Source organism: Mus pahari, chromosome 20 (genome assembly GCF_900095145.1).
Source record: "Mus pahari chromosome 20, PAHARI_EIJ_v1.1, whole genome shotgun sequence".
Classification (NCBI taxonomy): Eukaryota; Metazoa; Chordata; class Mammalia; order Rodentia; family Muridae; genus Mus; species Mus pahari.
This window is the reverse complement of record NC_034609.1, coordinates 30951129-30966849: the sequence shown is the minus strand read 5'-3', so window position 1 is coordinate 30966849 and position 15721 is coordinate 30951129. Positions and strand designations below refer to the sequence as shown.

The 15721-nt window shown below is 51.9% G+C and overlaps 1 protein-coding gene across 2 annotated transcripts in view; it reads right to left on the bottom strand.

The window, feature by feature from the left end:
* Positions 1-252: 252 nt before the first annotated feature.
* Wwp2 (WW domain containing E3 ubiquitin protein ligase 2) overlaps positions 253-15721 on the bottom strand; it is a 118386-nt gene continuing 102917 nt past the window's right edge. The window contains exons 1-15 of one of the 2 annotated variants that reach the window (XM_021220654.2): positions 13158-13482; positions 13011-13065; positions 10090-10171; positions 9458-9586; positions 9057-9132; positions 8731-8802; positions 8464-8552; positions 6241-6400; positions 4804-4937; positions 4361-4501; positions 3788-3908; positions 3388-3492; positions 2257-2353; positions 2029-2101; positions 1601-1926 (exon numbers count right to left, since the gene is read on the bottom strand). In XM_021220654.2, coding sequence (XP_021076313.1) covers positions 1827-1926; positions 2029-2101; positions 2257-2353; positions 3388-3492; positions 3788-3908; positions 4361-4501; positions 4804-4937; positions 6241-6400; positions 8464-8552; positions 8731-8802; positions 9057-9132; positions 9458-9585 — 1296 coding nt within the window. In that variant the 5' untranslated portion in view covers position 9586; positions 10090-10171; positions 13011-13065; positions 13158-13482 and the 3' untranslated portion in view covers positions 1601-1826. Of the gene's footprint in view, positions 1927-2028; positions 2102-2256; positions 2354-3387; positions 3493-3787; positions 3909-4360; positions 4502-4803; positions 4938-6240; positions 6401-8463; positions 8553-8730; positions 8803-9056; positions 9133-9457; positions 9587-10089; positions 10172-13010; positions 13066-13157; positions 13483-15721 lie in introns of those variants that run through there. The other variant, XM_021220650.2, reaches the window with a different exon arrangement.

The window sequence follows — 15721 nt, the reverse complement described above, 5'->3', positions numbered from 1 at the left end:
TCAGCCCTCCTGCTCCAAAATGAACAACTTGTGTAGGGGGAGTATGACTCAGTGACCAGAGCCGAGGCAAGCGACCTCTGGAGGAGGACTATCCTATTCCAGAAGTCAGGTTACCTTGGTTGCTGGTACCCAAATTCTCAAAGGCAGCGAGGCTGGAGCACTATTGTGGAGATTCTAGAAGACCTGTGGGAATGGAAGTCTCTTTCTTCCCACAACAGAATGTCTATAAACAGCTACACTGACACCACCCACGGCTGCTGATTCTTTATTGCACAAGAAACTGGCAATACCGAGGCAGGGGAAGCATTACGAAACAATCTGTCAACCAACTCGGTGCTAGCTAGCACGGGCCTCTCTGTACACACTTCTGTTACACACACACACGCACGCGCGCACACACACACACACACCTGTGAGCCTGATGCTTCCATACCTTGCTGGCATCTGGTCCCCCACCCAGCCATGACGCAGCTTTTGTGATGTATGTCAGGAGTCCTGAGGTGACTGCATGGGAGAGGAAGGGGTGTGCGACAGTGAGCCGAGCCACTCAGATCAGCATGTGCAATGTGCCAGGGTCACAGGCTGTACCGGGGAAGGACAAAGGTAGGATGGGACTGTCCTCAGAAGGCCCCATGACTAGTTTGAGAGCATGCCCGGGGTGTCCCAGAGCTAGCGTGTCTTGGGGAGCCTGGATGAGGAATGTGCCGCCATAACCACTCTGACACCCGAGAGGGGCTGGGCACCTACTCAGGATGCTGTCAGGAGCTCCCCCAATGAAGCCACGCTAGTGAGGCAGCTCAGGCCCTTCTGCTGGCTCTTGGTGTCTTCTCCCACTGTCAGATAAAGCCTTATGCTTGCATACCACAAACAGCCAGGCAAGATGTTCTCCATTTTAAGCCACCGTGAGCTGACTGGGGGCTCCTGGAATCTAGCAAAGAAATCTCATCAGCATCTGAGCATGGCAGGGATGCACTGGACCACAGAGCCAGACCTCTGAGCTGGCACAAGTGTTAAGCAGGCTCCTGAGAGGAGCAGCTACTTGGGAAGCTACTGGACCAAGAGGGCTGAACCCTCAACTACCTGGGGCACCAGCTCCCTGACAGAAGGTGAGAAGAGCATGCCTACAACACAACAGGAAGGAGTCCTGTGCATGGATGTGGATGTGCCTTTATGTTTCTTTCAAAGGGCAGAGCCTGGGCCCTGCTGTCTCCTTCCCACTGACACACAGGTGGGGGCTTCTATAACCCTTTGCTCGATAGGAAGAGACTAGCTGCTGGCACTGGATGCCTGCCACTCAGTCCCCTTGGCTGCAGCCTGCCAGGACATAAAGCAAAACTGGTTCTGATGCACAGTTGTTCCCTTAGGTCTGTACCATGGACTCCAGGAAAGGTCTACAAAAGTGACGTGTCTTCCACTGGCAGAGACCCTTGGCTTTCTGGGTTCAGTCAGCCATTCCACGAGGCCTAGCTCCTCATGGAACATACGAGGCCCAGCTTCCGTGGGCATGTTCCCTCACACTCTCTCACACACCCAGACTCAGTCCTAGTGGAGGGGGCAGTTTTGCAGAGAAGGACAGCCCTCTGGCTTTGCGACAGGTAATGAGTCAAAGGTGACAGTGCTTTATTCCAGACTGCCATCATCAGAGAGAAGAAAGGGTCCCCAAGGTCTCTTGGGGTCAGACTCTTCAGTCACCAACATGATCAAAGCACGGTCTCGTGCAGGGCCACTCTCCAAAGGGGCCTCACAAGAGCAGTGCAGCCGGTGGCATCTCAGGCAGGAAGGACTCAGGACTACATGTGCTGGAGGGTGTGAGAGAGCGGCCTCAGCTACTCCTGTCCGAACCCCTCAGTCTCCTCGATGGCGTACAGCAGCTTCTCTTTCAGCTGTTCGTAGCTCTTGTAGGGAGGCAGGTCCAGACGGTTGAAGCTGTGACAGAGAGAGAGGAGTAGCCCCAGGAGGAGGCCAGGGCTCCAGTGCCCTGCCCCCACCAGCCTACAGCTCCAGCTTGCCAGCTCCTGGCAAACTCACCATGTATGACTCCTGGGCAGCCAGGTTTCCTTGCCAACTCTGTCAATGCAGAACTTCTGGGGGCCATTGCTCCCTGTCATTCAAGGCAAGGTGTATTTTGTGTCAACACAGATGGCCTTTCCCAAAGTAACCAAGTGCCACAGCTCTTTCCCTCCCCAGCTCCAGCTGCACATGCCTCATGCTGTCCATCCCCCAGGCAGGGCCCCAGAAGGGCAGAAGGAAACGCACCGATGAGCTCAGCAAATCCCCCAACAGGCAGGCGGCAGGTTCCTGTGACAAACTGTAGTAGCCTGATCCTCTTCTCATTGTCCATCTCCTTGACAACCTGCAGGTCCACAAGACAGACAGACGTCCTCAGTCAGACTTCAGATCCTAGCAGGGACCTTTCCAGGCCAACCCAACACACACAGACATCAATCCTGGACCTTCAAAGATGCTTTCTCTAAGGATATTTGTAGAACATTTTATAAGGGCCCATGGGATACCTAGGTCTGTCATCCCTCCACTCCCTGTCCCCATTTCTGCTTTTAAAGACACTTAATTAAGGGCTGGGAGTGGCTGTTTTGTGGACACAGGGTTTTTTTTCTTGGGGAGATAAACTGTCCTGGAGATGGCAATGCTTGTTGGTTGCACACTACAACAAAGGCGCTAAAGCCACTGACTGAACATCTTAAAATACCTGAGATAATAAACTGCATGGCATGTGAACCACACCTCCTCAATTTTTTTTTTTTTTGTTTGTTTGTTTTTCAAGACAGGGTTTCTCTGTGTAGCCCTGGTTGTCCTGGAACTCACTCTGTAGACCAGGCTGGCCTCGAGCTCAGAAATCTGCCTGCCTCTGCCTCCCAAGTGCTGGGATTAAAGGCGTGCACCACCACTGCCCAGCTTCTTTTCAAAAGTTTTACCTACAAAACTTTTACCTCAAACACACACACACACACACACACACACACACACACACAAACACACACACACAGAGGATATCTGTATCTGTGCTTTCCATGCACGCTCTCCTTGTTAACAGCTGTAAAACTCACATATAAAAAGGAACCAGGTCAATCAAAAGGTCATTGCCTTCTTTCTTACCCCATCTGACTGGAGGAGACCAGACAGCCAACTGCAGCTGAACTTCCTGGCCACAGGCCCCCTTGGCTCCCAGCAATCGGGCCCAGACCAACTACTGACAACCTGTCACACAAGCTGGTGACAATATAGTCACAACAACAAGCTCTATTCTGTCCAGAGGTATGTTTATTCCAGACTTCTCCAAGTCAGGGAGGAGAGGAATGTGTCAGAGACGAAGGGCCATACCTGCAAGACTCTTGCCCTGAGCCCAGCAGGGAGAGGACCCCGACGCACCTGCCAGAACCACTGGATCTGCTTGCTGCTCTTGGTGTAGTGCCGGTAGACGGCATTCTTCTGCCAGTCGTTCATGTCCACCTCCTGCATACCGCAGAGCATGAGCTGCAGGAAGAGACGGTCAGCAAGCCTGCATCACGCCCTGTGCCCACGAGGAGCTGCCTCTCTCACCATCAGACTCCCAAACTTTCTCAACCTGCTATTGTGCCAGAAAATTTAAGGGCCCTGCCCTCTAAGCATAGGGAAATTTGGGCTGAGGACCCAGGTGACAATTCTCATCCTGCTGCATTTAGCTTGCCAAAATGTGGGACTTGGTGTGCGAGTTCTGTAGGTATGTGTCATGAAGCTGGGGCACCCTTAAAAGCATTGAGGTCAAGGGTCCCCAGTCTTTGGCACCCACCTCCAGCTCTTTCTCATCAAAATATCTCAGCCACTCCAGAGGGGCCACCTCATTGAAGCCATCCAGGAAGGCTTTGGTCTGCTCTTCCACGCCTCGGGTGAATCGCCAGTCAGTCAGCAGCCTAAAACCAAAGATGGAGCCCGGGACATCATGCCTTTAACTGCTGGACCTCAGACACACCCAGGGAAGGTTTAATGGACTACACCAAAAGGCCTAAAGAACCTGAGTGGGGTGGGGGTTGAGCATCAGCATTAGAGAGCCCAAAGGCTGAAACACACTGGACAGAGAGAGGTGATAGGTCAGGAGAGATGGCAGCATCCAGGCCTTGTACTTCTTTACAAAGTTCCCTGGAGCCGGGAAGCCTCTTGAATGCAGGAGCCCAACCCAGAGCTGGTACCCAAGGCCAGAGACTCCACATCCCATAGCTCAAGTCATTATGGACCAAGCAAGGCAGACAGCCCTGGGCTATTCCCGAAGTCTGTGGGGACTTTGGGAGCCTGGTCATACACTGCACACACACAGGGTAGATTCCTTTCCTCTGTAACTCGCTCCCTTCCCCAGGCTGAGGCTCACATGATATACTCCTCCTTGTTCTCCTCAGTAACTCGGATGTTCTCGCCGCCCTCCTTCAGCTCATGGGTTGTCACCTTGCCCAGGATCTCCATGTCCTGGATGAAAAACAGCTCCAGACCACACTCTTCCAGGTTGTTCTCTCTAGGACAGGAGGCCAGGGGGAAAATGTCCATCTTACCAAGGTCTGTCCTGACTGGCCTGACTTCTCACTGGGGCCCCCAAGAGGCACTAGGAACTCACAGGTGACCAGGAACCCTGACCTGTGCCTTGGCACATTTTCTGCTGCAGGGAGGGAATTCTAGATCTGTCCTACAGGGGAACTAGAAGCTCATATCTCTATAGGCCTTAGAGAGGCTATGTAGGCACCTAGGAAAACAAGGCCAGGGGTGCCATCTGGCCCATGAGAACCCCACTCCATCAGCACAGGGCAAGTCAGGACTCACTTGATCCAGACAATGGAGTTGTAAAACTCAGGGTCAATAGACTCCAGGTCCTTCAGAGTCGGTCTCTTGTTGAGCATCCGCTTGTAGAAAGGGAGGGTGAAGCCTGTGTCGATGAACTTCCCATGGTACAGAGCCTGGACAGAAGACAGAGCAAAGGGCTTGCTTGACTTTCCTGGGACGGCAGCAGAGGACTCGAGTGCATTTCAGCTGATGCCTGCCCTCCTCCCTGAGAGCCAGCCGCCCTAGCTAAAGGAGACCTGGGAAACGGCACTTTTCTATTTCCCTTTCCTTTTTTCTTTTCTTTTCTTTCTTTTTTTTTTTTTTTTTTAACTTGGACACAGGGACAGATTCATCCCACACTGAAAACCACAGGGACGGGCAACGTCGGCCCACTGTCTGCCCAGCACACCAGCCAGGCCACTCCTGCTTCTAGCAAAGGCCTATCCCCATTTCCAGAAAAAACTCGTTCATAACAGCTCCAGGTGGCAGCCCTGGCTCACTGGCACTCTGAGAGGGTGGTACAAGGGGCCAAAAATAATGCAGACACTGAGGCTGGTGCTAGCTGGCCGCCGGCGGTGAGTAACAGTCTGGGACTTTCCTGCTCTGTCTTTGTCGGCTGCTAGGCCAGGTAGGTCTCAGACCCAGGAAGAATGTGGCCACTTCTGGAGCCACTGCCAGCACTTAGCCAAGAACTTCCAGATGACAGGAATGGCCATAGTTAGTGACAGAGCTTAGGTCCCTTGGTAATTCAGAGACAGAAGTGTGAGAAGACTTGGGACCTCGACTTAGAAAAGCTGGCACCAGAACACAGTAGGACCACAGCTTCACAGGAGCACAGTAGGACCACAGCTTCACAGGCTCCCTGCTCATGTGGATCATAGAGGACATGGCAGGACTGTCCCCTCCCGACTGATAGGTTGAGCCTATATTTCTAGATGACTCCCCTGGCTGTGCACTAGCTAGTTCACTGTGGCTCTCATCTAAGCCCATGCTGATCCCCATCTTTCTTGAGAAGGCCCAGGGTCTCAGTCAGACATCCCCAAAGGTTCCCTCCCTACTGGCAGGGCTTTGCTTGGCCCAGTCCCATCCTTTAAGTCCCTATAGACTCAGGTGAAGTCCCTGATCTTCTGTGCAGTAAGTTCTACACAAAATGAGAAATGCTGTGATAGTCCCTGGCAGCCACTGTGAAATCCCTCACTCCTCCACAGCCAGCTAGCTTGGGGTTTTGTTTTGTTTTGTTTTAATTTCCAGGTTAGGAAATATGTGAGGAAGAGAAGAGTCACAGTGAATCCTGGTCAGGGGCAGGACCCTGGTCCACGAGGGCTGCTGTTCATGTCACTGCTGATAAGACTGTGACTAGAGTCAGCCTCCTCTGGGGCTGCCCTTCCCAAGGTCTCAAAAGAGGAAGAGAAGAAGGGAGGCATCCCTGGGGGTTACCATGGCGATGAATCTGCCGATAAAGCGGAAGTAGGTGAGGTGGTCAGGGTTGATGGAAGAGGCCGGGTTGATCTGCAGGCAGTAATTGTTCTTCCCAGCATATTCAAACAAACAGTACATAGGGTTGAGCACCTCATGGGACAGGAGGAAAAACCACTCTCTGTGAGGGAAGAGAGGACAGGACAATGGGACCCTCTGCACAGCAGCTGGGGTGCACGTGCCCTGGGGGTCAACGAGCCAGCTCATCCCAGGTCCTGGGTGACGAGGACAGCACCTGAGTTGGTGCTCAGGAAAGCCCGTGTGTGCCAGTCAGCCCCCTGGGCACTGTTAGGCTACAATATCTAGAGCTTCGGATGGCAAAGCAGCTCCTCACACCCAGGGCCACCATGCATCCCTGTGCGGGCTGTGCACCGTATACAAAGGTAATATGTTAAAGCACTGTAGGCTGTGCTGGCAAGAAGGCTCAGCAGGTAAAGGCTCTTGCACCCAAGCCTGACAACCCAAGTGTAATCCCTAGAGCCCACTCGGCATGCGATGAAAACTGAATCCCGTGAGCTGTCCTCTGACCTCCACACATGGTATATGGTCCATAAGAACCCCTAAACACCTATGCCCCCAAATAAATAAATAAATAAATAAATAAGCTACAACAGCATTTCTGCTCTATGAAAGTAAGCACCCTGCTCCACCCTATTTGGTATGCAGTGCAACGTAAAGAATACACAGTGGCATTTTCCTAAAAGCTGAACCTTGAAAGTTCTGTGACTCATTTGGCCTCTAGACACCTCATACCTTCAAGCTACCCCATGGGTACCTCACTTGCAGGTTTCCCTCCCTTCACCCTAGAACCCATTAGAATACCCTAACCCAAATTTGGATCCATTCATCCCAACCAACACCCACCCAATAGATGCCTTAGCATCTATCTGCACCCTACATATAAGCCTCAAGCCAGAATTCAGGGTCCTTCAGAGCTTGAGCTAAACAATCGGGGAACACAGGTCAAGGGGCCAGCCCCTGGCTGCTGGGCTGTTTGTGGCTGTGTAGATGGAGTCCTTCGATGCAGAGGGTGCTCCAGTATCCTGTCCGTGGTTCTACCCTGTGGTAGAACAGCATGATGTAACCTACCATAGGGTAAAACCACTGGCAGGACACAGAGAGAGACACACAGGGCAGGAGCCACACCAGATGCCCACCAAGCACAGCCTGGAGAGGTCACCACGGAAAACAGAACAATTCATCTGCAGGATGGGATCAACACAGAAGACTACACCACCAGCAAGCAGGGTCAGAGGCGGGGAGCCCAACACCAAGCCAGAAGATAGCCCCACACCACAAGGTCAGCAGGATGAGAGGTCACCACAGCCAAGACGCTCCTCCCCACTGCTAGGACTGCCTGTTGTCCAAGGCAATGCTTTCCCAAAGAGCCTGCTAACGTTTGTAGGGTGAAGGCAAGACAGCGCTCTGGGCTCTTTTAGGGTTTATAGCAACTGTTTTAATTTTGTTGACTGGTACACAGGACATGCAGCAGGAGTGGCAATGCTTAGACATACCAGATGTGCTCTGAGAAATCTGACTTAACCTGCTCTGGCTGCATCAGATAGAAGGAAAGCCAGGGGCTGATTTTAAGGGACACTTGCAGACCCTAAAAGCTAGCCCCTGCCCACTGATACAACGCCAAGTTGTCTTTAACTATAGAAAAATGGCATGTAGGCTGGCATAGAACCACACACCATGCCACCTCCCCAAGAAGTCTCTTGCATCCCCATAATCTAATAATCAAAGGGCTGAGGCCTGACCCTGATTCGTATCTTACTGATATTAGCCAGAGAAATTTATGAAGGGATTTTCTTCTTCATTTTGGGAACAGGGTCTCCTGAGACCCATGATGGCATCAAACTTACCACACAGCCAAGGACAACCCTGAGCTCCTCATCCTTCTGCTTCTGTTTCTCAAATGCTACAGCTATAGGTGTGAGCTACTGTGCCTGGTTTATGTGGTGCTGGAGAACAAACCCAGGGCTGCAGGGTAGACAAGCATCCTGTCTTAACAGAGCTACACCCACAACCCAAGAGATTCCTGTGAGAACCACGCCAGTGCCCTTCCTGTTGATGCAGGAGAACTCAGGGCAAGAACAGCACCGAGGAGGGAGCTTTCTCACCGTGGGCCCTGAAGCCAGGGGACATGGGTTAGAGGGCAGCGCTTTGGGCACCCTGGCTCACCTGGCAATGCCGCCGTAGTCCAGGCCCTCCTCACCACGCATGATGATGTAGAGCCGGCGGCGTAGGTCGTAAGGTTTCATGTTCATAATCTGGGGAGACAGGGCATCCGGCCATCCTGCCCCTGACCCCAGCACAGAAGGCAGGGATGTGGGGGCAGGGGACTCTATCTAAGGCTTACTGTCTAACAGATATGGTCACCAACGCTTATGCCATGAGACAGGATTTTGGGTGATGCCCAGGATCCTGGCATCAGGAATATTCTCTAACCTGTTGGAAAGAATCCTCAAAGAGTGTCTGCCTGGAAACGCTGATCTTCACATGGCTGGGTAGGGCATTTGACTGAAAAGGAAAGGAAAATTCTTAACTGGGGGCTTCCCAAGGGTGCCCACACAAAGAGCTCTTCTATCCGCAATGACACGGCCCCATCCCCCAAGATTAGAAGCCTACTCCTTCAAGACAAACAGCTCAGAGTGGGGCAAGCATCTCGCTCCTACCTAAGGCACCCCCCAACCAGTGCCTATGTGGAGTTGGGAGACCAACCCAACAGCCATTACCGGCCCTACTCCCACAGAAGCCGCCAAACCAGAACTCACGTGGCAGAGGAAGCGGAACTGGTGATACTTCCACCGAAAGCTCCGGTCATAGGCACCAGGTGAGCCTTGCTTTGTCCTGGCGAGAGGAGAGGATATATAGGAACCTATTATTTCTTAGAAAAGAAACAGTCCATTTCTGAGAGCCCTAGGGAAAGTGGATGCTCTGATCCATGATTTTAAAGAGGAGTAAAGCAAAACACAGGAAGGGACTAACACTGAGACTCAAAGACGTGGAGACAATGCCCTGGGCCCATCCCTTAGAGGTGACATCCACATCAGTTACTAGAGAGCAGTGGTTAGAACACATACACATAAGGACCCCTCTTCCCCAGGTAGCTTAACAGGACGACTGGGGCTGCACTAGGGGACAAACTAGGGGCTGTGGTTGTAAAGGTCCTCACCCTGACTCGAACCCTGGGCGAGGATCCTTAAAGGTAGTGGTGCGGGTGTTGTGGTCCACAAAGTACCGCACGCCCTCGCTGGTGTATTTCATCTCCCACCCTGGGGGCAGGGCTGGCTCCTGTATCATCCTGAAAACAGAAGAGGGGTTATTGGCTGCCCTGGGCTTGGAGACTGGGTTCTCTGCAGAGCCTTCCATGGGGGGAGGGATACCCTAAGGATATGCACCCGGTGAGAACCACACTGTGCGAAAACAGGTCATGTACCATTTACTATGGGGCTAGAACGCCAGTCCTGGGTGGGCAGCATCAGCCTCGGGGTTCACTAGCAATTCCAAGGCTTCACATGTCCCTGTCCTGCTTCTGAGGGGCAAGAATGCCCTCAACGTTTTGACAGTCAAGTTCTCGGTACCTACCTGTGCTAGCCTCCCATGCCCCCGCCCCCACTAGGAAGGTATGGCACCTTCTTGTGTCCTGAGGTATTAATACCTTGAGGTATTAAGCATGTTTATGGCCTAAAGGTTCCCTAATGTTAGCACTATGAGGCAAATGTAAAGGCCATTTGGCCACAGCTAGAGTCAGACTGCACAGAGTCCTTAGCCCATCCCTCACAGCCCCCCTGCCTGTGTCCTCACCCCTGGGTCCTCGGGTCCTCCCATTGGGTAGTGCGTGTGTTGTGGTTCACGTAATACACCCGTCCATTGTCCTGCCTCTTCTCTGCCACAGGAGAAGAGAGAGAGAGAGAGAGAGCAATCAGATTCAAACAGCCTATCCCTTCTCTGCTGCCTGTGTGATGGATTAGCATTTCTGTCCCCATCACCAACCTGCTACAGAACGTTAGGAGGAGGGAGCTTGGCCCGCTCACACTTGCCATTGGGGGAAAAAACCAAAGAGCCTTTCCCTGTTGAAGGACAGCGAAGGGGCCACCCATTCCCAACTCTGGCTGCTTGGCCTGTCGGAAGGAAGGTGGTGCTCGGTCTATATTCCCTGCTGAGCCAGGGATGTAACTGCATCCCTGTCAGCTTCTTCTCAGCCTCAGAGAATGGAATGGAGGACGACCCACCCGCTCTAGGTGGGCAGAAAAACCAGAGGTGAGCTCCAACAAGACCGCCTTGCCAGGCAGTTCCTGGGCCTCAGCAGTTTCTGCCCCGGCAGTACTAACAACTCTCACTCTTTTTACATCGACACAGTAAAATTAAAGAACAACAATAATTCGCTTCAGGAGCTGGAAGAACCTATGAACTGAAAAGGTTAAGGAATGGGGAGCGAGCCACCAGCCCCTGCTCCCTTCCAGAACCACTCAGGGTAGCTCCCGTGTCTGAGGTCTGCTCTGTGGCTCTGCCTTACCTGTTGTCTACACAACTGGGACTTTATAAATAGACTTTTGTCAACCAAACCCTCACAAAGCCAGAGAAACCAAAGGAAAGAAAGAACAGGAGGTGGCTGGAGCCTTTACAGGCTGTTAGTGCCTAGCAGTGGGTATGTCTGGACTTGGAAACAGTCCCACCCCAGGCCTCTCCCTGAGGTTTTTGAGGGGCCTGGCTGCCCCAGTTCACTACTACATCCTCCGTGGGGGCTGAGCCAGGGGCCAAAGCCATGACCAGTAACAAAGCAGGGAGATCTGCGCAGTGGTCTGAGCTGCTGGCCATCTTGTTTCCGTGTGGCTACAGCGTGGAGGCCTACGTACCCAGTGGCAGCCTTCAAAGAACAGTTTTGTCATGGAATGGGAGTTGTTTGTGAACACAGCAGCACCAGAGTATAGGGGCAAACAGACTTGGAAACGTGTCACATGTTAAGGCTGTTCAGGATGTGTCCCCCTGAAACTGTAGTTAGGGACAGCCATGGGGGCTCCTTGGAGGAGTACATTTGCGCCTGAGACCTCACGCCAAAAGAAGACCAGCAGGCTCAGCGTTACAAGGTCTCTCTTCTGGCCTTGCTTTTCCACTCTGCTCAGTATTCTGGAAGAAGAAGCCCTGAGACCCCAACCCAGAACCCCAGACACTGTGTTCTCCTCACAGGTCTTCTTCCAACTCTCGCATTCGTTCTTCCTACCTCAGTCTCACTGTGCTGCAAGGACAGGCAAGCCCAGCCAAAACTGTACTTCCCCCCCTCGCGGAGCATGTGAGTTTCTGACGCCACAGAAACAGCACTGACCCGAGCAGGACTCAAATCCTGCCTCCCATGCTCACACTTCACCGCTGTGGACTATCTTCCAGTTTCCACAGATCTGACTGTTGTTTAGCAAGACAGCTGCAGAAGGAAGTACAGTTGATGGAGCTGCACTGACTGCCTGTGCACAGCTAAAACCACTCCAGTCCGACTCCAGCTGCCATAGGCGGGTGCGCAGACTCCTGCTTAGCTTGAAGCACTCTCCCCGTTAATGTCAGGATCCCCAAGTTCTGCTCTCATGCTTGACCTGCTACTCCTTGAGGTGCCAGTAACCTTACACTGGGGGCCAGAGAGCCGGCCAAGTCATCTGTGTGCATGAAGATTTCCTAGCTAACGTCAAGAATCCATAGGCTTTTACTAACCAATGTTTCCTGCTAGGAGGGGGAGCCTCTTGGCTCTGGAATGTACCAGCAGCTCACTGATACTCTATGGGAGTTGACAGAACCTCTTACATTACTACCAGGGAGCAGCTGTCTGCATTGAGATCTAGCCTCAAAGTAGCACATCCTGGAGATGCCCTTGATATCACAGCATCCCAGAGGCACTCCACACCCACGTGATAGCATCTGTGAGCACCACCACACCAGCACTTACCATCTTCCGATACCCCAGCCAAGAAATGAAACCCAACAACCCATTTGCTCCTATGAAAGCTGCTCCCTTTGGCATAAGGGACAAAATCCTGCCCGGCTCAGAAAGCTGCAGAATTTCTAATGACACTTTTTTTGGTACGGTACTGCTTCCTAAAATAGCCATGAAGCCCTACTATCTCTCCAAGTCATGGATGTCTTGCCCTTAATGGATGCCCAGGCCTTAACTCTCAGAAAGTCATACCAAGGACCTGGGGTGGGTGAGGAGTGGCTGCTGATGACAAGGGATGTCCAGTCACTGAGCAGCAGGGCTACACTCTCAGGATTGCCAACCAGTGTGCAACTCTGTGCCCCTGTGGTCTCATTCACAATGGGACCAAGAGCAAAAGTGGCTGACACTACTCAATATTAGGCTGGTGTCCATCCTCCTGTGTCTCAACTGCAAAGAAGAAAACCTGTTTCGACGACCTCAACTGGCGACAGACAGAAAGCATGGGCATGAGACAAGGCAAAATATCTGGGATTTGGTAGATTCCTGAGTCACTACCCTGAGACAGTACTCAGAGACAACAGTAGCTTGAAACGCTGTCTTGGGGTTACACAACTTCCTCCATTAGCTGTGGCGGGTGACTGCTGCACAGGTGAACCCCCCTGGCTTTACCACTGCCATCATTCCAACAGCGTGTTCTCGGCACATGTTTAAGTGCAACGAAAACTCAAGGGATAGACAGCACATGCAGGAGATGGGGACAGAATGGTATGACTGCCAAACAGAAGGCCAACAACATAATACTTACCCCAGCCAGGTGGGAGGGGGCCCAAGGGATCATGGTCAGTCGAAGCACTCGAAGACTAAACACAAGAAACAGTAGAAGTTTAAAAAAAAAGACAACTCTGGTTAAAAATAATCAGATCAATAGAAGTAAAAAAAGCCAAAGACTCACTTCCACATTTTAGCCCTTAGCAGAGAATGTAGCGGGACCTCAGACAGCATCTGCTCCTTTAAAGTCTTTGTTTAAGAAAAACCAGAAAAAGAATTCTATGCACACCAAGAGGACTAGGGACAGGGAGAGCAAATGGGGTTAGAGGTGCCCTGAGGATGGTGGGCAAGAGCTCCAGGCAGAAGGCAGGTCTGAGCATGGCAGGAAGGCTCAGCCAGCTCCCCACCAGCTCCCCGCCGACCTCTGCTCAGCTCCTGCTCCCGCCTGGCGGCCAAGGCAACTGAAACCTCACCACCTCCAACTTTCTCCAAGAACCACACACAGGAGGGGAAATACCGCAGGCCTTTCCAATGAACTCATTCCCACAAGCCCTGCCCACGCCCAGGGCTTCCTGGCTGGGGCCCGCCCTCCTCCCACCACCTCCCTCCAGGGTGTGCAGCATCCACCCAGACTGAGGGCACTTTCATGCCCAAGCCCCTCACCTCCCCCAGAAATGTTTTCCTTTCCCTTCACAAAGCACCTTTATTCTTCCCTGCCTGAACCTGAAGTTGCTCAGTGTTCTATGTTTGCCTGTCTGGGGAGTTGGTGCTTGGGCTGGTGAAAGGGAAGGGGGAAGGGGCTCTGGGCAGTCAGGGTCACTATTTACACTGCCCCTTCAGCCTATTACTACTTCAAGACCCCAGGGGAAGGGCTGCAATAGATAGAGAGAGAGTCCTTGTAGCCTTCGGGATGCAGGGGGTGCACTGTCAAAAACTTTTCAGAGTTAAATAAAACAACGACTGTTTGACTCCGTTCTCTTCCCCACTCAAGCATTTTTATTTCACTTACTAGAATTTAATCATCGTATTAGGGGATCAAGTTCTGAATGCAGACTTCAGGCTCAGACCTGGCTGGCTCCATCTGGAGATGACAGAGCCACACACAGCAGAAGGACGATGAATGGGGCTCAGTCCGGTCTTGTGCAAATACTGGTGGTGCTCCACTGCCAGCCAAGTCCACTGCAGCCCTCCCTCTACCCCCAACTGAAGGGACAGAGAAACCTTCTTCCCAAGGTGGCAACACAGGCTCCTCTTCCAAGTAATTCCAACAGTAAGTCTTAAAACCATAGGTTCCTTGATGGGCTAGGGCCCCTTTCACAAAGGAAGCCCTGCAAAGTTGGAGGAGCCGGCCTCGGCTTGATGCCCATTACCAACGCCATCCCAGCCCAGATCTGCCTCCGGACTGAAGCCCGATTCACACTGGGCTTCTGGGTGTGTCTAGGTGAGACTCAGCACCTCAGAAGACCCCTGCCCCACTTGCTAGTTAAGGGTGTATGAGCCTTCGTGAAAGCACTTAGCAGCAGAAAGCTGAAGAACCAATAGGAAACATGTGCATCCATCAGATACCAGGCAAACCAAAGGCAGTTGTCAGCGCTGAGTGACAGGCATGACTGCAGCTTTCAGGAAACGACCCCAGGGACTCACACGTACTAGGTGAATGCTCCTATCACTGAGCACATGCCCAGCCTGCAACTGAAATGAGCCAGGTGTGGTGGCACACAACTTTGATCCCAACACTTGGAATGGGTCTCTGTGAGTTCAAGGCTAGCCTGGTCTACATAGCAAGCTCCAGGCCATCCAGGCTATGTAGAGAAAACCTGCCTCAAAACAACAAAAGAAAACTACAAAGGAAATAAAAGAGGAGGCAACTGGCTTCAGACTCTTTGGAATGTGTAGCTAATGTATAAAGTACCTCAGGTTTTAGCAGGAGACCTGCTACCACTGGTAGGGACAGACTCAGTGAAACAAAATCTCTCTATATAGTTCAGGCTGGGTTCAAACTCAGCTTCACAACTGTGGGACTCCAGGTGTGGACGCTGTGCCCAGCTGAGACCCTTTGCTTAGTCTTGCTCTTTTTTTTTTTTTTTAAATCACTTATTTATTATATGTAAGTACACTGTAGCTGTCTTCAGACACCCCAGAAGAGGGCATCAGATTTCATTACGGATGGTTGTGAGCCACCATGTGGTTGCTGGGATTTGAACTCAGAACCTCTAGAAGAGCAGTCAGTGCTCTTAACCGCTGAGTCATCTCTCCAGCCCCAGTCTTGCTCTTTTTAGTTTGGTTTTGTTGTTTCTATCCCAAATGTTATGACGTTGGCTCTCCCTCACTAAGTGGGTCTTTATTGAATTTTCTGGTCCCTCCAGTCGTTCCCCTATAGCTCCACTCATCACACATACCCTAGGTCTGCAGGAAGGACAGAGAAGAAAGACAGAGGGAAGGGAGGGATGGAGGGAGGGAGTGAGGGAGGGACGAGACTGAAGAGCCCAATAGAAGCACCCAGGACCCTTGGACTCCTATGGTGATTTTACTGTTATAGCTAAAGTGGATCACATGACTTTTGGGGGTACTTTTTCCTTTCAGGTACATTTTACAACTCAAATCATAAGAAAAGAAAAGGTGGGCTGGAAAGATGGATCAGCTGTTAAAGGCTAGGCTCACAACCAAAAATATAAGAGTTCAGTTCCCAGCACTCACAGCTGTCTCTCCAGCCATAAAAAAAGAAGAAGAAGAAAGAAGGAGGAGGAG